The sequence below is a fragment of the Hevea brasiliensis genome, chromosome 17 (genome assembly GCF_030052815.1).
Source record: "Hevea brasiliensis isolate MT/VB/25A 57/8 chromosome 17, ASM3005281v1, whole genome shotgun sequence".
In the NCBI taxonomy this organism is placed as follows: Eukaryota; Viridiplantae; Streptophyta; class Magnoliopsida; order Malpighiales; family Euphorbiaceae; genus Hevea; species Hevea brasiliensis.
In genome coordinates, this window is record NC_079509.1 from 2,231,532 (window position 1) to 2,252,822 (window position 21,291).

At 31.3% G+C, this 21,291-nt stretch overlaps 3 protein-coding genes across 3 annotated transcripts; 2 read left to right on the plus strand and 1 right to left on the minus strand.

Moving 5' to 3' along the window:
* The first annotated feature begins 929 nt into the window (after nucleotides 1-929).
* On the plus strand, nucleotides 930-6,648 carry LOC110652710 (linoleate 13S-lipoxygenase 2-1, chloroplastic). The gene is given in 10 exon segments (XM_021808333.2): nucleotides 930-1,368; nucleotides 1,546-1,814; nucleotides 3,304-3,541; nucleotides 3,671-3,988; nucleotides 4,074-4,159; nucleotides 4,351-4,461; nucleotides 4,553-4,854; nucleotides 4,974-5,240; nucleotides 5,662-6,223; nucleotides 6,225-6,648. Coding segments are annotated over 10 exon segments (2,700 nt in total). The 5' UTR covers nucleotides 930-1,019; the 3' UTR covers nucleotides 6,423-6,648.
* A 3,225-nt stretch (nucleotides 6,649-9,873) lies between these two features.
* On the plus strand, nucleotides 9,874-15,202 carry LOC110661258 (linoleate 13S-lipoxygenase 2-1, chloroplastic). Its single transcript, XM_021819850.2, has 9 exons — nucleotides 9,874-10,310; nucleotides 11,110-11,378; nucleotides 12,017-12,254; nucleotides 12,349-12,666; nucleotides 12,944-13,029; nucleotides 13,120-13,230; nucleotides 13,327-13,628; nucleotides 13,983-14,249; nucleotides 14,346-15,202. Exons 1-9 carry the CDS (start codon nucleotides 9,950-9,952, stop codon nucleotides 15,103-15,105), a joined length of 2,712 nt encoding a protein of 903 aa, XP_021675542.2. The 5' UTR covers nucleotides 9,874-9,949; the 3' UTR covers nucleotides 15,106-15,202.
* A 747-nt stretch (nucleotides 15,203-15,949) lies between these two features.
* Nucleotides 15,950-19,997, minus strand: LOC110661259 (beta-glucosidase 12-like). The gene is made up of 13 exons (XM_021819851.2): nucleotides 19,827-19,997; nucleotides 19,646-19,715; nucleotides 18,708-18,766; nucleotides 18,543-18,618; nucleotides 18,362-18,439; nucleotides 18,188-18,275; nucleotides 17,835-18,090; nucleotides 17,608-17,723; nucleotides 17,276-17,493; nucleotides 17,139-17,170; nucleotides 16,881-16,983; nucleotides 16,455-16,563; nucleotides 15,950-16,335 (listed from the first exon to the last, which is right to left on the minus strand). The coding sequence occupies exons 1-13, from the start codon at nucleotides 19,974-19,976 to the stop codon at nucleotides 16,167-16,169; spliced, it is 1,524 nt and encodes a 507-aa protein (XP_021675543.2). The 5' UTR covers nucleotides 19,977-19,997; the 3' UTR covers nucleotides 15,950-16,166.
* Between the last annotated feature and the right edge of the window lie 1,294 nt (nucleotides 19,998-21,291).

Sequence of the window (21,291 nt, forward strand, 5' to 3'; positions counted from 1 at the left end):
AATATATGGATAATTTTATAATTAATAAAATTTTTTAAATATTTTAAAATAATTAATTAATATTTTAATAATAAAAATTTTTAATTTAATGAGATTTATAATTTAAAATTACAAAATTTAAATAGTTAATAAAATAAAAAAAATTTAAATATTTCTAAAAATATTATTAAAAGTGACATTTTTAAAAATATGTAATTAAGGGTGACATTTTTTAAAGCATATTACAACATTTTTTTCTGTTAAAAAGTTGTTTTTTTGTAAAAAAATTATTAATTTAATGTGTTAGAAAAATGCATTTCCAATAATATTTTTAAAAGTAAATATTATTTTTCAAATAATTTTAAATTCTAAATATTTTTTTTCATATTTTTTAATAATTAACCCGATAAAAACGTTGTATAAAGGATAACAGTAGACCGACAAAATCTTAGACGTAAGATGACGACAGGTACCAACTTGGGCCCACAGCTGGCGATCAATTCATGCCAGATGTCACGATAAAATTACGGACGAAGAAACCGCGAAAGTGGACGTGGACAAGCTGCTGAACACTGGGAAATTATCGCGTTCTATGTACAATTTTATTGTTTATAATTTTTAAAAAATATTTGTTGTAAATGTATAATACTTTATTTTTTAATACATCAAATGAATAATTTATTTCAAACACAAGGTTTTTATTTTTAATTTTTTTAACAATGATTTTTAAAACATTTATTAAAGACTCAATTTATTATAAATTTATTATATAAATAAATAAAATTTATATATTTAATAAATATCTCATTCTATATTTTATATTTATATAAATAAAAAAAATTAAAAAATATATTTTAAGTTAAAAATAAAAAATAAAAACGCTGGCACGTTTCCCACATGCCAAAGTCCTCTTTCTCTCCCCCTTCCCTAAGTCCTATGCCTACATATACCACCATAACCATAACTCTCATCCAGCAAGTCTTAGCTTCTTCACTAATTACCGCCAGAATATATCTGCTCCTTCAACCCCAAAACAATCAATGTTGAAACCACAGATTCACCACTCTCATTCCTCAAGAACCCTCTTCCTGTTGCCCAACCCATTCATCCTTGGAAATGGCCAAGCCCATCTTCCTGTCATTTCCAAGTCCTCCTCTACTAAAACTCTGAGAAAAATCCGATCAGTTGGCTATAAACCTGGAAATATCAAAGCCATAGCAAGCATTACAGAGCAACAGAAGTCTATCAAAGTGCAGGCTATAGTTACTGTGAGCCGAACTGTTGGTGGGTTACTTTCCAACATTGGGATTCAGCAAGGACTAGATGATATTACTGACTTGCTTGGCAAAACTCTCCTCCTGGAGCTTGTTAGTGCCCAGCTAGATTCCCGTAAGTAGTGTACTGTGGTTTGGTAACGAAGCTTTTTCAAGTTTAACGTTCCATTTTGTTCTCTGAAAAAAAAAAAAAAGGATCTTGTGAGCAACACAAGGCAAAGAAGAACAAGAAATCGGTTTGCTTAGAAGACTAACAAGCTTTTTTTTTTTTCTTATAACTTTTCTTGTGAAGAGACGGGATTGGAGAAGCCGATGATTAAAGGATTCGCTCACCGAAAAGACGAACATGAAGCCGAAATCCGGTACGAAGCAGAGTTGGACGTTCCAGCTGGTTTTGGGCAAGTGGGTGCCATTTACGTCGAAAATGAGCACCACAAGGAGATGTTCATCAAGAATATAACCATTGATGGGTTTCCTGCTGGACCCGTTAATCTTGATTGTAATTCATGGGTTCACCCAAAGACTCAGAACAAGCGGAAAAGGGTCTTCTTCACTAATAAGGTGCCACATATTTTTTAGTGGAAGTCTAAATCAACGACTGAATTTGTGATTATATTTACTAAAGTTTTGTTTCAAAAATATGAATTATTTTTTAGTTATCAAAAGTTTTTCATTCATTTATTAAGTTTTTATTTTTTAAATTTAATGGGGTTGAAATGAGTTAGATAACAATTAATGAGTTAGATAGTGAAGGATAATTTTTTTATTATAAAAATGATTAATCATAAATAAATAAGTAAAAAAGATTTAACTTAAATTTTTTCATTCATTATAATAAATTTAAGCTTCTATAATATGTTAAAAATTTAAACTATACTATTAATAAAAATACTAATGTATAAATAACACTTTTATATTAATTTATAATATTATTATATGCATGATATTATATATATTGTTTATTAATTATATGTTATGTTGATGTCTAAATATATTATATTGATATTATTTATTATTTTAATATTATTTATGAAATAATATTAAAAAAGTTGTTAAAGCTTAAATTAATGATTTATACACAATTTTTTAATTTTATGAAAACATAATAAATAAATAATAATTAATAGATTATATAATAAAAAATAATTATTTTTTTATTATAAAATTTTTTATAAAAATAAATAATTCGAAAAAAAAACCAATCATATTATACTCCAATCGGCCTTCATTTATACAGAAGTTGTCTTTATTAATAGAATATAATAGAAATAATGCTAAATATTACTTCATCAATTTCTTTTTTATCTTTAAAATGGTTTTTGAGTTACAGAATAAATTAGACTTTTCTATATAAAATAGAAATTTTAAGATCACGACAAATTAAAATTGACGCGGAATTTGGTACCACTAATGACTGTATTATCATTTGTCAATGCCTCAATTTTCCTCTTCCATTCACCAACTGTCCAATCATTTATCAATGCCTTAATTGTCCTCTTCCATGAAGTTACTTGTCACAATGATTTAATTGTCCTCTTCCATGAAGTTACTTGTCAGTGTGTTTGTTTCTTTTCCATGTTAGATCTGAAATATTGCAATCGCATAGAAGGTATCCATCATCAGTGTCTAGCATATGTAAGACGCATTAAAATCTTGACAAAATTTAGGCCGACGAAGCACATAAATTGATTTATTTTTTATACTTATTTTTTAACACATGAATTCTCATTCACGTTAAAAGGGATGGATATGCTTTTTTTGAAAGTTCAACTAATATTAACTGTAAATGTGAATAATATAATCAGAAATACAAATAAAATTCTTATCTCAAATTTGAACGGTTTAAAAGGCTGCTACAACAAGAAGAAAATGAAGAACAATAAAGAAAAGAGCATGGAAAATACAGTATAGCAGTGAAAAAGAGGGTTTGCCATTGGCAGTGTTAGATAAAGGAAGAGGCTTTTTTCTAGAGAAGATTATCAAATTTAAATTTCTGACCACCTGGACCATTCCACTTCTATTAACAATAACGTTGGTTGTGTTGGAACAGTCCTACTTGCCATCAGAGACACCAGATGGATTAAGGAGGCTGAGAGAGGAAGAGCTACTTGTTCTGCGAGGAGATGGTCAAGGAGAGCGCAAGACAGGCGAGAGGATATATGATTACGACGTTTACAACGATCTTGGCAGCCCTGATAGCAGCGAAGACCTAAAAAGACCCGTTCTTGGCGGCGAAGAGCGCCCTTACCCTAGACGTTGCCGAACAGGAAGGCCAAGGTGCAAGAATGGTAAATTTCTTAATTTGATGGATTTGGATACAGTTTTAGATGTGCAACAATATTACAGTGAACCAAAGTTCATAAAGTTAAAAGGCTTTAATAACATATACACACAAATTAAATAATTTGGATTCACAGATCCACTTTCGGAGTCGAGGGACGGCAACTTCTACGTGCCTCGAGACGAAGAATTCTCAGAAGTAAAGGGGCTGACGTTTTCGGTGAAGACAGTTGACTCGGTATTGCATGCAGTGATTCCCTCGTTAGAGACGTCAATTGTAGATTCTAACCTTGGATTCCCATACTTCGCCGCAATAGATTCGCTGTTCGATGAAGGAATCAATTTGCCTCCTCTTACCAAACAAGGGTGGAGAAATATCCTTCCCAATCTTATCAAGGCTATCACTGATGAGGCTAAAGACTTGTTGCGATTTGATACCCCTGCAACAATGGCCAGTAAGGAAGAAGCATAATTAATTTCTCTCTTAATTTTGTAGTTTTTAAAGTCTTACTTCTTTCTCATCTCTCTTTGCATTTTGAGAAGACAGATTCTTTTGGCTCAGAGATGTGGAATTCGGTCGCCAGACCGTTGCTGGCCTCAACCCATTGAGCATACAATTGGTCACGGTACCATATCACAATATACATGAATTCTTATTCTCTGCAACAGTTATATGTAGAATGAATAATGAAATTTATGTGAGATCATATCACAATTAAATAATTTTCCCACATATAAACCCTACTTAAAAATTAATCAAAGCAATGTTATATATATATATATATATATATATATATATATTTATAAAATCGTGCAGGAATGGCCACTAAAGAGCGAACTTGATCCTGAGATCTATGGCCCGCCAGAATCAGCAATCACCACAGAAACTATTGAGCAAGAAATTAGAGGTTTTATGACAGTTGAGGAGGTAGCAGGAAATCCATTTAATTTCCATGGATAAAAAATTATCATCTCTCCGCTTTTAACATACTAAACAGTCTAAACTCTGATACATGTAGGCTATAAAGCAAAAGAAGCTCCTCATCCTTGACTACCATGACTTGTTTTTGCCATTTGTGAGTAAAGTAAGACAGATTGAGAACACCACGCTATATGGGTCTCGGACACTCTTCTTCTTAACCCCAGATGATACATTGCGGCCGCTAGCCATCGAGCTTACTCGCCCACCCATGGACAGAAAACCACAGTGGAAGCAAGTTTATGTACCAACTTGGCATTCCACCGGTGCTTGTCTTTGGAGCCTAGCCAAAGCTCATGTCCTTGCACATGACTCCGGCTATCACCAACTTATTAGCCACTGGTATGTCAAGCTAATAAATTAAAAGTCGGTTTCGAGACCTAATATTTTGCCCTGGAATATTCTGAATCAGCTTTTGAAGTGGAAGTAACCGATATTTGTGCTTTTCTATTATTTTCCAGGTTAAGAACACACGCTTGCACAGAACCGTACATAATTGCAGCCAATCGACAACTTAGTGCCATGCATCCGGTCTATAGATTATTGCTCCCTCATTTCCGATACACAATGGAGATAAATGCTTTGGCTCGTAAAGCGCTCATCAATGCTGGAGGGATTATTGAGTCTTCATTCTTTCCTGGAAAGTATAGTATGGAGATGAGCTCTGTTATTTATGATAAGCTGTGGAGGTTTGACCATCAGTCACTTCCCAATGATCTAATTAGCCGGTAATCAAATTGATAGTTAACCTCCTAATCCAAGCAGTTTATTAAATTCTTACTCAAGCTTTACAATATGAAAATATATTTACTACCTCGCTAGTCCATTTTTATGCGTCGAGTATTAACTACTTTTTTTTTTTTTTTTTTAAATTTTACCCCTCTATACAAGGGGAGTAATTGGATTAGATGAAAGTTAATTTAGTCAATTAGTAGTATGCTTTTACATAAATGGGTTAACCAATCATTTTTTAATTACTGTGCAAAATCCAGATGTAACAAATAAAAATGGATCGGGAGATAGTAGTGTTTAGCTGATGCTTACTGGTCAAATAACCTTTACTGATCTGATCAGAATCATCATTTAAACAGCAGCAAGTGATAATGAACTCTGAATCTTCATTTAACTTGTCCATTTGTCTATTCGCAGGGGAATGGCTGTTAAAGATCCATCTGCTCCACATGGTGTAAGACTAACAATCCAAGACTATCCTTTTGCAAATGACGGACTACTTTTGTGGGATGCCATTAAAAAATGGGTGAGTGACTATGTGAATCATTACTATACAGACCCAAGTCAGGTTTTATCCGATGAAGAGCTCCAGTCATTTTGGACAGAAGTTCGAACTGTAGGCCACGGTGACAAAAAGGATGAGCCATGGTGGCCTGAGCTAAAAACACCCGCTGACCTGATCGAAATCATCACAACAATTGTATGGGTAACATCAGGTCACCATGCAGCAGTGAACTTTGGACAATATGAATATGCAGGATATTTCCCAAATAGACCTACAGTTGCTAGAATGAAAATGCCAACTGAAGACCCAACTGACGAAGAGTGGAAATTCTTTTTGGAAAAACCTGAAGTCATACTTTTAAGAACATTCCCTTCACAGGTTCAGGCAGCAAAAGTGATGGCTATTCTGGATGTGCTATCGAATCATTCTCCTGATGAGGAGTATCTTGGGGAGGCAATAGAGGCAGCCTGGAGTGAGGCAGCCTGTTATAAAAGCAGCTTTTGAAAAGTTCAATGGGAGGCTGAAGGAGATAGAAGGAATTATTGATGAAAGGAATGCTAATGTGGATTTGAAGAACAGAAGTGGAGCTGGCATTGTGCCTTATGAACTTCTAAAGCCATTCTCTGAGCCTGGGGTTACGTCGAAAGGAGTTCCTTACAGTATCTCCATTTGAGCGAGGCTTTAATCTGTTTTCTCATCTTAAAGAGAAATTAATGGTTCTGAGGCCCAATGCGTGGCATTGCCTTTTCATGCATGTTCAGAATCCTGTGATACTAGCCTTAATTCCTTGTGATATTAATAAGTGGGGTAGCTACAGTTGAATGCGACTTCCTCAGTTTGGATTTTTAATCTATTTTATAAGAAAAAAAAAAAGAAATAAATGCTTCTGATTTGATCAATGTATTCAGCTTCATGATCTCTTGTGAAGGAACATTGCCAAAAAAATGCTTACTAACACAAAAGTAGTCTTTAATACATTAGAGGAAATGGAGTTCAACCAACCTTCTAAAGGCTAACTCCATTTTATATTAATTCAATTTCATTTCTTTCAATTTCAAATTTCTAATTTAAATAGGTAATCATAATTTTTATTAATTTATGTAGATTTCAATCCTAGAGATCATTGACAAACAACCGCATCAGATGCTAAGAAATAACTTTGATTAATCCTGAGGATATATATATATTTTTTGGGTGGCTGTCCTCTTTGCTTCCATAATGAATTCCTTAGATACAAAATATAAACTATTAAAATGGAGGAGTAATCTTGATGATGGAGTTGATAGTGATTGGTAACAATTGGCCTCCTCAATTATCATATCCAAACAAAAAAGAGTTTGGTCAAATTTTAGTATCCATCTAATGCATAAGCACGTGTTTCTCATTTCTAAGTGAGCACTATTTGGGTTGGATTAAATAAATTAAATGATCTGATTTAATTAGGCAATTCAATTTAATTTTAGGATTTTCGATTATTTCAATTCAATTATTTTAATTCGTTTTAATTTTGAGAAAAAATTTTGGCAAAAATAAATCGAACTAAATTATGTAAAAATATGTCCAAATAAAAGTAAAAATCATAAAATATAGTGAAAATAGGTACAAATCTAGACAAAAAAAAAAAAAAAGGTAAAAATCATGTTTAAATTAAAAAGGCCAAACTAATTGGTTCGAATTAAATCGAGCTGAATTAGATTAATTTGATTTAATTCGACTTTCTTGTTATCTTGATTTTGTTTGATTTATAATATTTGTAAATTTGATTTAGTGATTCAATTCAATTTGAACTGAGTGCTTAATCCTAATCATTTATTGGTTGTTGAGAGAGAAATATAAGATTTCGCATTGGATGCTCAACTCTTTTATTATAAATTTAATATATAAATATGTAAAATTTATATATTTAATAATTAAATTTTATTATGCAGGGAAGCAAATAACAGGTTAAAACCTCATGCACGCAAAACAATTATATTACATAAATGATTAATATAAATTCATTAATAAATTATATAAATTTTTTAATTTAATATAGAATACATCTAATATTAACTGAGTTCATATATAAATTTTACATTTAATTACGCAATTTAAAATTACGAATGAATAAAGTTACATAGGTCTTATATGTTAATACAAATCAATCAAATAATTTATGTAATTTTAATAATTGACATATAATAATAAAAGATAGATAATTTTTTCATATATTAAATAAATTTTTCATTACATTTTGTAATTCTAAAATTTTTATAAATATTTCACTATCACATGTAAATAAAACATCTATTTATGCAATTTTGATTTATAAATACTGCTATTAAAAATTTCCTATACTTATTTATTTATATAAAAACACATTATAAGAGAAAATAATAAATAAAAATCAAAGTGTTATTTGTTTATTTATTGGTGGCTGTCCTCTTTGCTTCCATAATGAATTCATTATTTACAAAATATAAAACTATCAAATTAAAATGGAGGAGTAATCTTGATGACGGAGTTGATAGTAATTAGTGACAATTTGCCTCCTCAATTATCATATCTAGACAGAAAAGAGGTTTGTCAAATTTAAGTATCCATCTAATGTATAAGCACGTGTTTGTGAGCAATATTCAATTCGAATTAAATAAATTTATCAAACCGATTTAATTAGATAATTTAATTTGATTTTAAGTTTTAAAATTTTTTATTATTTTGATTTGGTTCAATTTTGAGAAAAATTTTTAGTAAAAACAAATCAAATTAAATTATGTGAAAATAGGTCCAAATTAAAGTGAAAATCAAACACAAATCAAGGTAACAAAAATAAAATAAGATGAAAATCAAGTTTAAATAAAAAAAGCCTAAATCTATTGGTTTGAACCAAATCAAACCAAATTAGATTAATTCAATTCATTTTGATTTTTTTACTATTTTGATTCGATTTAATTTATAATATTTATAAATTTACTTTTAGCCATTTGATTAAATTTAAACCAAATGCTTAATCTTAATCCATTGACCAATTGCTAAGAGAGAAATACAAAATTTTACATTGGACAAATATAGAAAATTTATGGTAAACTCTGAATTTTGATATATAAATATATGAAATTTTTATATATTTAATAATTAAATTTTATTATTTTAGACTCAATAACAAGCAAATGATAGGTTTAAACCCCATATGCAAAACGGTTATATTACATAAATGATCAATATATATTCATCAATAAATTATGTAAATGTTTCAATTCAATAAAATCCAAATTGTTATTTTTTTGATAATTTTTTTTAAGATGCAAATATAAAGGAAGATAATCGTAACCACATGTGACTCTATTATTATTTTTATTTTGTCCAGACATAGGCATGTACATGTGATTATTATTTATTAAACACATGAAAAATATTAAAAATAAAAATAGAACATTTAAATGTGTGGCATTGTAGAATTTCTATTGTGGAAAACTTCAATGAGAACTGTACGTATGTGCCAAATAAATACTGTGTCAGATAAAACAAGCAACAATGGATGGTCCACAGCCTTGTGAATGATATGGTGGTCCAACAGATTCATGTGAACTGTGAATTCTGAAACAAAACGACAATGTTAACTTCATTGAGACACTGGAGCTTTGCTCTGTTACTCCACGTCCAGGGTTGCGTGTCTCATGAGGTCTCTGTGCCTACACTTGATTACGTTCTTTTCAATCAAGGATTAGCCACCGTTCAATCAACATCTCAGTTTTGGGAAAATTATTTTATCTGAATTTTAATTTAATCAATAATTTTAATATTTAAATTTATTTTAAATTTAAATAAAATATTACCATGAAAAATTTAATGTCAATTTTTTTTACGATTGAAAAGATATATTAGCTCTATTGGAAAAAAAAAAAAAAAAAGGATATATTAGCTCCTTCTTCTCATGGGTCGATGCCAAGTCAACTATTAAAAAGGTGTGAAACCATGAAATTAAATTTCAAATTATTATTAAAAACAATTTTCTAATAAAACAAACGTAAATATTTTGATTAGAAGTTTAAGTAATTTAGATGGAATGGACATCAGGAAATAAATTAATGAAAAACATTCCACGTCTATATAAACCAAGATTTTCCATCATTTCTTTCATGCAATAACTCTGGAGCCACACACTCGGTTATCATCATCTTCTTCTTCTTCTTCTTCTTCTTCTTACACAGAGCAGGAAGAATGTTAAAGCCACAGGTTCATTACCAATCAAACTCTACAATAACTAATAGGAGGGCTCACTTCTTATTACCTAAATCATTTATCAATGGAAAAGAACTTGCTTCTCTTCTCGTCGTCAAGTCATCAAGATCCCCATTCAATAAAGCACGCAGGTACATCAGAGCTGCCTCTGAACCTACCACCATTAAGGCTGTAGAAGATGTTCCACAGCAGTCCATTAAAGTGAAAGCTCTGGTTACTGTAATTCAAACTATTGGTGGATTACTCACAAGCCTAGGAATAGAGCGAGGACTTGATGATATACAAGACTTGCTTGGGAAAACACTCCTCTTAGAGCTTGTTAGTACTGAACTTGATCCAAGTAAGTATTTTCACTATCTATAAACATTTTCTCAGTTTAATTATTTTAGTTTTAGTTTCGGTGTTTTATGTCTTCTCTAATTAAATGCATGAAGAGGTTTAAGATCTGTATCATAATGATTTCATATTAATAATACTTCAATCCTTGCTTTTATATATATATATATATATAGTAAAAAAAATAAATAAAAGAGAAAAAAAGAAGTAACAAAGAAAATTTCAATTAGTAGAAAGAATTTTTTTTTTTATTTATTTGATATAAAAAATATAGTTGACAAAACAAAAAAGAAATTAGAATCCTTGCGTTTAATTAACTGAAATATTATAATAAATAATGTTAATAATCACTCATAAGAAGTTACATTATTTAATATTTCTTTTTTTTTTTTTTCCTTCGAGATGTTAATGTGTTAAGGTTCATCTAAACTCCACATAAATCTACGAGAAATGACTAAAAAAAAAGATTAGACTTTATTAATATCATATTAAAAATTTAACATTTAAGTTTATACGCAGGTGATGTAAAATAAGAGACTAAAAAGAATTTTTGTTAATAAAAGAGTTGAACCAAAATCGATTAAGTAACCACCCTTATTTGCTCTTTTTATTTATTTATTACCTAATTATATTTTGAACTTTTTTTTTTCTACGTTATCTTATTCTAAGATAACTTTTTTAACGGTAATGAGGAAAATTGAAAATCATTAATCGGAGGAAGATGGAGAAGTCAATATTGTGCTACGTGAACAAAATAAGCTAATTATACTTCCTTTCAATTATTTTTCCCCTCTCTTTCGAAGAGACGGAACTAGAGAAGCCTACGATTGAAGGGTTTGCACACCGAGTAAGGCAGGAGAGTGGAGATGTGAAATATGAAGCGGAATTTGAGGTCCCAAACGATTTCGGAGATGTTGGTGCTGTTTTGGTGGAGAATGAACACCATTGTGAGATGTTCCTCCAAGATATAGTGCTTGATGGCTTCCCCCACGGCCCTGTTAATGTGACTTGTCGCTCATGGGTTCACTCCAAGTATGAAAACAAGCAGAAACGAGCCTTCTTCACCAACAAGGTCAGTACTGTATCATTAATTAGTTCCAAGTAGCTAAATAATATAAATTGATTATATAGAAATCCATATCAATATATGAATGAATATTACGGATTATTTTAAATTAAAATAAATAGATATTGTGAGATATTGTTTATGTTTAGAAGTTAGAACATGTTAATAGAGAACTAATAAGTACAAAATTTGTATTTAATTTTTCCTAGTTTGAAAGTCGGTTTCAATAGATAGCTGAGATATATAAAGAATGATGCACGTAAGGTTATTATAAGACCACCAAATTAAATTATTATTATTATTTTTTTTTTTGTGGGGGATAATAATCTGGACCCTGGAGCAGTGTCTCTATTGTCTTTTTGCCTTTTTGGCTGGCTAGCTAATGTCATCTCATCCTCAGCCATTGTCACCATCAGAGCATGTCGTTTTATTTAACTTTAATTCAAACTCAAATTTTGTAATTTTTAAGGTCACTTAAATATCTCTTAAATTTATTGATAATTATTTTATAAATAGATTAAGTGAAATTTAATTTAAAAATAAATTCCAATAGGTAATGCTAAATTCATTATATGTATTATTCTAATGAGTTACGCCAATTAAACGAGTAGCTTGGCATAATTGTATGCGTGGTTGTGGCGCAGTGTTACTTGCCATCACAAACACCAATTGGGTTAAGGAGGCTAAGAGAGGAAGAGCTTGCGCTTTTGCGAGGAAATGGCCAAGGAGAACGCAAGAGGGGCGAAAGGATATACGACTACGATGTTTACAATGATATTGGGGACCCTGACGCTAACCTAGACCTTGCAAGACCAGTATTAGGTGGCAAAGAACGTCCTTATCCTAGACGATGTCGAACTGGACGCCCACGATGCCAATCAGGTAAACTAAATTGATTATATAAACATCAAACACTTCATAGATCTATATCTTAAGTTAACTTCAGGGCTTAATGGATTTGGCATGATCCATGCAGATCCATCGTTAGAGAAAAAAAAAAAGGATTTCTATGTCCCTAGAGATGAAGGATTCTCAGAAATAAAGCACCTGACATTCTCAGCAAAGACCTTGTACTCATTATTTAATGCACTGGTACCATCACTAGGAAATGTTATAGGTGATGCTGAACTTGGATTTCCATACTTCAGAGCTATAGATTCACTGTTCAATGAAGGAATTCAGATGCCTCCACTTTCAAGACAGGGGTTCTGGAAAACAATTATGCCCAGACTTTTCAAGGTTATCACTGATGGAAAAGATGTGTTGCGCTTTGAGACTCCACAAACTTCAGAAAGTAACACTCTTACACTCTATCTTTTTTGTTCCAATTATCTGAAATCTCTAGCATATGATCTTTGAATTTTATTTCTATTAAATTTAGAGAGGTTTTTGGTCAAATTATAATTTAATCATTTTAATTTGAATTTATATAAATGATAAGATTGCTTTTCACATTAAATGACTTACTTAGCTAAGTTAACGTTGCAATCCAACCACTTATATACATCTTTTAATTTTTGTTTATTCCCAATGTGGGACTTATATTCGCAACAATTTCTTTTCATTTTCAGGGGACAGATTCTTTTGGCTAAGAGATGAAGAATTTGCTCGCCAAACTCTTGCGGGTCTCAACCCATACAGCATAAAATTGATCACAGTATGAATCCAAGAACTTGTTGTGACTTTTCTTTTTCATTGCATAATATGAATCTTAAAAACATTTCTCTCTTGCATGCAAATCCTTCAGGAATGGCCATTGAAGAGTAAACTTGATCCTGTGATATATGGACCTCCAGAATCAGCGATTACAACAGAAATAATTGAAGCAGAAATTGGAGGGATCATTAAAGTTAGCGAGGTAAATTGAACAATAACATCATTTGTATAGCTGCATATTGCAATTAGGATCATTCTCTAGCTAACAGATCAAAGTGTATTGTATTGACGTGTATAGGCCATAAAACAAAAGAAGCTCTTCATCCTAGATTATCATGATATCTTGTTACCATTTGTGAGAAAAGTAAGGGGACTTAAAGGCACAACATTATATGGCTCGCGGACAATATTCTTCCTAACCCCCAGTGGCACATTAAGGCCGCTAGCCATTGAGCTTACTCGCCCACCGATGGATGGGAAACCTCAGTGGAAGCAAGTGTACACTCACAACTGGGATTCCACAGGTTGCTGGCTCTGGAGGCTAGCAAAGGCACATGTCCTTGCTCATGATTCTGGTTATCACCAACTCGTTAGTCATTGGTATGCGCCATTTCTTCAATATTTATTCCCATCTATATTTTTTTTACTGATGATTAGGGATATTCTCAGGCAACAGACACATACTAAGACTGTGTTTTGAATCTTATGCACAAACTCATTTGCATTGGCATGGTGTATTCAAAATGTTTAAATAATCCTTAAATGCTCCACCCTGGAGTCGAATTATGATTGATAAGGAAGGAGAGTTCCTTACTAAGTAGGCTAACCTTGTTGGCTCATTTCTACCTATTTTATTTTTGTCAATGTTGATATTATAAGCCAAAAGTGTCTTAACAATGGATAGCTGGACCAAATAACGCAGAAATTAAGTGTTTCTTTGTTGAACTCTTGCAGGCTAAGAACACATTGTGCGACAGAACCTTATATAGTTGCGACCAATCGGCAACTCAGTGTGATGCACCCAATTTATAGACTGTTACACCCTCATTTCCGGTATACAATGGAGATTAATGCTTTGGCTAGAGAATCGTTGGTCAATGCAGGTGGCATTATTGAGTCCTCATTTTCTCCAGGGAAGTATTCTATGGAGTTGAGCTCTGCTGCCTATGATGAAATGTGGAGGTTTGACCATGAGGCACTACCTAAAGACCTAATTAACAGGTAACTTGAATGCTAGGTATTTATCCCAAGTAATATTACCTTCTCTTTTAGCTCCTTTTGCTGATGAGCGGAATTTTGATATTTGCTAATTGCTAGGGGCATGGCTGTTGAAGATAAGACTGCTCCACATGGCCTAAAACTGACAATTGAAGACTACCCTTTTGCCAATGATGGTCTAATTTTATGGGACATTATCAAAAATTGGGTTACTGACTATGTAAATCACTACTATCCAGATCCAAGCCTAGTAGTGTCTGATCAAGAGCTCCAAGCATGGTGGACAGAAATTCAAACGGTAGGACATCGTGACAAAAAGGACAAACCAGGGTGGCCTGAGCTCAAAACACCTGAGGACCTAATTGAAATCGCCACCATTATAGCATGGGTATGCTCAGGTCACCATGCTGCAGTAAACTTTGGACAGTATGCATTTGCAGGTTATTTTCCTAATAGGCCTACAATTGCTAGAAGAAAAATGCCAAGTGAAGACCCTACAGAAGAGGAGTGGAATAGTTTCTTGGAAAAACCTGAGGCAGTACTATTAGCTACTTTCCCTTCAAAGCTTCAGGCAACACGAGTGATGGCTGTTCTGAGCGTGTTATCAAATCATTCTCCTGATGAGGAGTATATTGGGGAGGAAATGGAGCCATCATGGGCTGATGATCCAATTATAGAGGCAGCTTTTGAAAAGTTCAGTGGGAGGTTGAAAGAATTAGAGGGAATTGTTGATGAAAGAAATAGTAACAAGAACTTGAAGAATAGAAATGGAGCCGGAATTGTCCCATATCAACTTTTGAAACCATTTTCCAAACCTGGGGTAACAGGACAGGGAGTTCCATACAGTATATCCATTTGAAATCAACAAAAACTACTTATTACTACTAAGATCTTTCTGTTAAATGAGACATTTTGGGCAAGTTATAAATATAACGATCAGAAAATTAATTTGAATATATTTTTTTGTTGCCTTCTTGGTTGGTATCTGAAACTAAAAGCCTCCAAGCTAAGGGCAAGGGCTACATACCCTATCCCTGATTTGTTGAAAGAAAATCTTTGTTGAAATATATACACAAGAGCATATTTTATTAATTAGAGGAAAGAAGTAAGAAAGGAGCCCCCCAAACTAGCCCATGCCATCAGGCAATCCCCTGTTACACCTAACCATGTTCTAAGCGTTTGTTCTTATTTCTTTCTTTCGTTTATTTTCTATCTCCAACAAATAGTATCAATATGTTGTCTCTGTTTTAATCTTGCTCTTATTTCAGATTATTTGTTGTTTATCATCTTTTTTTAAATGGTATCAGAGTTTAAACCTCCATTTTTCCAATATAATCTACAAAATTGATGCCAAATTGCACAGTCAAATCTGAGGTCAAATCAAAATTGTCCAGCAACAACCGAGCAAAATATCCCTTCGCGCTAGGCCAATATTTTAGCGACGCATTAACTCAGTCGCTGAAAGCATGTTTTCTGTATACTAGTGGCAGTTTATTACATCACTAAGAGGATTTAGTGGTGGATCCATTGTGGCTAACATGTGTTATTAGCGACGTCTTAAATAGGATCGTTGAAGTCGTCACCAAATGTCTTTTTATTTTTTCAATTCTTCGAGACTGTAGAGACTATTCTGCTAAGAAGGTTGTTTTTACTTTATAGAATTTTACCATTCCATGCTCGGAAAATATAGATATTACAATCAATTAATAAATGTAGATATATATTTTATTTATATATTTAATAGCAGGATAATTGGGACAAATTAAGAATGGAAGCACCTATATAACTTCCAGCATTATTTAGTTGAAGAACATTAATTTACAGAGAAATTTCTTGATAAATATAATTTTTATTTCTCAAGTAAGCATAATCTCTATGTTATTTATTCCTTCAACAACAGCATAATTCCTATATGTATATCTATTTCTTGAGGAAGTTCTTGAACCATAGAGCTGAATGTTTGGGATATCTTTTCAATCCATTTTTGTAATCCACATAATGAATTCCAAAGCGCACACTGTAACCCATTTCCCATTCAAAATTATCCAATAATGACCATGCAAAGTATCCCTTCACATTTGCACCTTCCCTGCAAAATAAAAATAAACCATAATATTTATATACGTATATTTATGTAACATTATATTGTTACCTCTAAAAAAAAAAATTGGCTATGAAAATTAAAGAATTGAGGTAGTTAACATTTACTTGATTGCCTTTTTAAGGAAAGAAAGATGGCGAAAGTAGAAATCAATCCTCATGTTGTCCATAAGTGCTTCCTCCAGCGTTAGCGTGCCATTGTTATACTCATCAACACCTATATGTCAAATTTGTTATTTGACAAGCAGTAGATTTCATATTTATTATTTCGAAAAATAAAATTTTTATTATAAGATTTGATGTACCATCCCCATAATTAATATCATAAATCAATAAGATTTATTGATTAGGAACTATTCTTTTTTTGAACCCTTTCCAGGCTATCGATTTCACATATTAAACACTTAATCAATCTATGGGATGTAATGCACATTTACCACTATACCAAACCCACTTTATTCATAAATCAATAAGATTGAGAATTGATTCCATTATTAGGATAAGTATGATTATAGGAAGTAATCAACCACTTACCATTTTCAGTGATGTAAATAAGGGGATTCTTGTACTTCTTTTTTGTGTAGAGCAAAAGATCTCGAATTCCTCTTGGATAAACATTGAGCCAATCAGAAGCAGCCTGTGATAATTTTTATTTTCAGTCAAAATACAGAAGTTAATTATTAAATTAAATTTTAATACCCTCTTAATTAATTTATTTAAAGAGATGTTTCTCTTAACAACAATTCAAATAATAATACTAAACAAAACTATAATTATATAGTTGATGCACACCTGAGGACCAATAGGAATTCCATGACGGTCGGCTGCATAATAAAGGGGGCAAAAAAATTGTTAACTTTGAGTCATAAAATTAAGAAAAAAAAAAAAAAATATATATATATATATATATAGAAGTGGCGCTTATATACCGGAAAGATTAGCATGAGCATCAGTCAAATAGCTAGCTTGAATAGCATTAGAGTAAGGGAGATAGGCTGCATATTTAGCAGTATAATAATTCAATCCAAGAAAATCAATTGACCCTTTCACCATTTTTGATTGCTCCTCTGAAAATTTGGGTAATCGATCCCCAACCAGAGATCTTAGCGTGTTTGGATAGTCACCGAATATCAATGGGTCCATGAACCTGGGCAAAATAAAGTCACCAATATGTTTTTATATATATTGTGGTAATTAACAAATGAAAAGCAATTAGGTGAATCATGCTAGCTAATCTCGATGATAATGGGTTATTACATACCATCCAAACATGAAATCCAGGGCTCGTTTTGCAGCATGTTGATCATGCTTATCATTTGAGAAGGGCACAAACCAGTGTGTCACTAGTGTAATTCCTATCTTTCCCTTCTGAGTTGCCTGCATAATAATTCCACATTTTGCTTAATCAATCTACTTAATTATCACTTGATTATTAATAATATTGTCATTAATTAAAATTAGTGCATATATAAATTTGTAAATCAGAACCTGATACTTGTTCTTGTACGTTTTCACTGCAGCAGCATGAGCAAGAAGCAAGTTGTGCCCCACAATATATGGCTCTGTAGCTGAATCTCCACCAGTACAATTCAATTGTTGCCAGCTTGAACATCGACCTGGTGCAAAAATGCCTGTGGCATAGCCATTATTGCTAAAGCCCCATGGTTCGTTTAGAGTGATCCAATGCTTCACTCGATCTCCAAAATTTTTAAAGCATACTTCCGCATAGTCTTGAAAATCATCCCTATAAAACAAATATTTTAAATGAAGCAAATTAAAAAAGATTTAAGTGGGTTTGTTGTAGGTAATTAATAAGTGCTAAGAGTTTGGGTATAACTTACACAATCTTAGAACTAAGAAATCCACCATACTCGTCTTGCAAGGCTTGGGGAAGATCCCAATGGAAGAGAGTTATGAAGGGTTGAATACCTGCACATCATATCATATATATATAGCAAATTAAGGAACAAAATAATTAAATATCATTCTTTAATATAATGAGATTAAATCACAACCTTTGGCTAGAAGCTCATCGATAAGATTGTTATAGTATTTGATTCCTTCTCTATTCACGCCTCCCTTTAGCTTCCCTTCTGCAAATATTTTAGTTCAATTTTAAAAGAAAGTTGTTGGATCTCATAATTAATAAATCTCGACAGTAAGAACAATTTAGATGAAAATTTGGATTCATCTTACTTGGTAATATTCTAGGCCATGAGATTGAAAATCTGTAAGCATCTAAGCCCATCTCTTTCATAATCCCCACATCTTCCTGTAACACACATGGGAACGGTAATTAAGAGAAAATTAAAACAATAGTCTCTGAACACTTAGTTGTATATTAATTAATTAATTAATTACCTTATATCGATGATATGAATCGATGGCCACATCTCCATTGCTACCGTCCTTTATCCTCTCTGTTGCACGTTTTTCATGAAAAATTTAATAATGTAGATAAACATCTATGGTTTTGCTTCATCTACCCAACATTAGTTTAGATGTTAATTAAAGATATGGAAACAGCTTAACGACAATAACATAACTCCAAAAGTAGAACATAAAATAACAACCATGGCCATGTATGAACATAGAAGCTAAAGGGTCCACGTTTGAATCTCCTTACATTCAAAACTTGGTTATTGTATTATAAAAATTTTATAATTTGAAGTTGAATATTAATCAGAATTGTATTAAAAATTATCAATAAAAAAAATTAATAAATTTTAATTTAATGTATTCGTGCTCTTTTGCGATGAGGCTGTACTATATATATGCTTCCAGTTAACAAAAATTATCTTTTTACCAAAATAATTTTATTTTTTTATTCATATTTTTAAAAAACTTAAAATTATATCATTTTTTTTTAATTAATTGAAAGACCTGAAAATGCAATGCTGTACTTAATTTTATTTTTCCTTCTTCCATATCCTTCGGGTAAACAATAAGCAATACAATATTATATTCACATGGCATGCATTGATAGTTGATGATAAATTATTATATATAATTAGCTTCTAATAATTTCTCCATAATAAATGATCTAACGCCGCTATATACACACACACACACGTAAATATTCAAACCCCAACTTGCGTAAACTCTCTGAAAGGAAATGGTGTCAAAACTGAAGGATAAGCAACAAATAGACAGATAACTACGAACAAGCAAGCCATGAATGTTTAATATGAGCTTTAACAATATACAAAGGATCAAGGGCAAAAAATTAATTAAGTCTTTTAGGCCAGCCCCATCTGGAAAATTTGATTAGATCAAGAGAAAGAGAGAGATCAAAAGACCTGGATATCTGTGAGTGTAAGTATCCCATATGCTTGGTTCTCTGCCACCTTCATTTGCTGCACCTTCATACTGGGGTATACACGAACAAGATGTATATATATAAATATATATTTAATCAGCATCTCAAGAAACTAAGTAAGCTGAAGTAGAACCTCTAATATGGAAATGGCCTACACCAACCTGGTAAGCTGATGATGCTGTGCCAAAAAGGAAACCTGCTGGGAAACTGCTGCGATTAAGAAAAGCAGCGTCGTAATTGGGTGTAGTAGCTACAGTACTACAAATAGTTATCAGTAGGAAACTTAACCTAAAATAGCTTTCAATTGCCATATTTCATTTGCTTGGTAAGAATGGCTTATCGACCTCTCTATATATAGAGTCATGACGTTGAAAAATCAAAACTTGTTCTCTAATTAATAATGGCACTTTTAACAACTTCGAGTTTCCTTCCTTGCTGCTGATATTATAAACTCAACGTTATACGAAAACAAGTCATAAGGTTGATAACTATTATATTAAATATTTGTGTCTAAATTCATATATTTATTATACACACTTGATATATTTAATTTAAAACTTATTAAATTAATTTTTATATAATATCAAATTTATATTAGATGCACCCTTATTTATTATGTAAAATATATTTTTTTTAAAATATAATAAGTAATACTAAAAAATTATTGAGTGCTTTTGGTGTGATAACTTCATCTATAAATATGTAAATTTTATACATTTTTAAATTTAAAATTTAGCTTTTTTTTAATAAATTTTAAAATATTATTTTTTAATGTATCGTATTAATAATATATAAGATTTTTCTTGCATAGATTTAATTCACCATAATTTTAAAATACAAAATATATGATAAGACTCAATTATTAGATATATAAATCTCACGTATTTATGTCTTAAACTTATGATAAATCGAATCTAACCACCGATCTCTCATATAAATAATTGTTCTCATGCTTCAATTGGAAGGATTTGAAAAAACAAGTTGTCATAAACTAGTTTTTTGGTACCCACTTGTATTTTTGGAAGTTATCACTCTTATAAATTAAACTAAAAAACCATTTGATTATTTTATGACCAAAACGAATAACTTTCCTTTGGATGGTAACTGTCCCTAGGTAGTTACCACACCTCATTCCTTTTCATTTTATTTTATTTTATTTTTATTAATAAAATAATATAATTCAAATTGATTTCATATTCCAATCTCATTTTCAACAATTTTGACCACATTAATATTCTATTCTTTATTTCTTTTACTTGAGTGAAAATTTTCTTATATTTATGCCTAAAAGAAAAATTAAATATGACATTTATATGACCAATTTTATTGTTGTATATATTATTTTCATAAAAAAGTGTACATTTTAATAATTAAAATCATTTACGTCTCTTGATATGGAAAATTTAATACTTTAGACTCACAACTCTCTTTCTTTTTGAATTTTTAATATTCCAAAAATTTGAAAGAAAAAGTATACATTTTTTGTTTCTGTTATGAAGTAATTGGCCGTATGAATTGAAAATATTAAAGCTAAATTGTCAAATTGAAATGATTTATTATGCACTAAAGGCTTGATATGGAGTTGAATTCATAAATTTGGATTTAGATAAATATTTTATTTGAAAA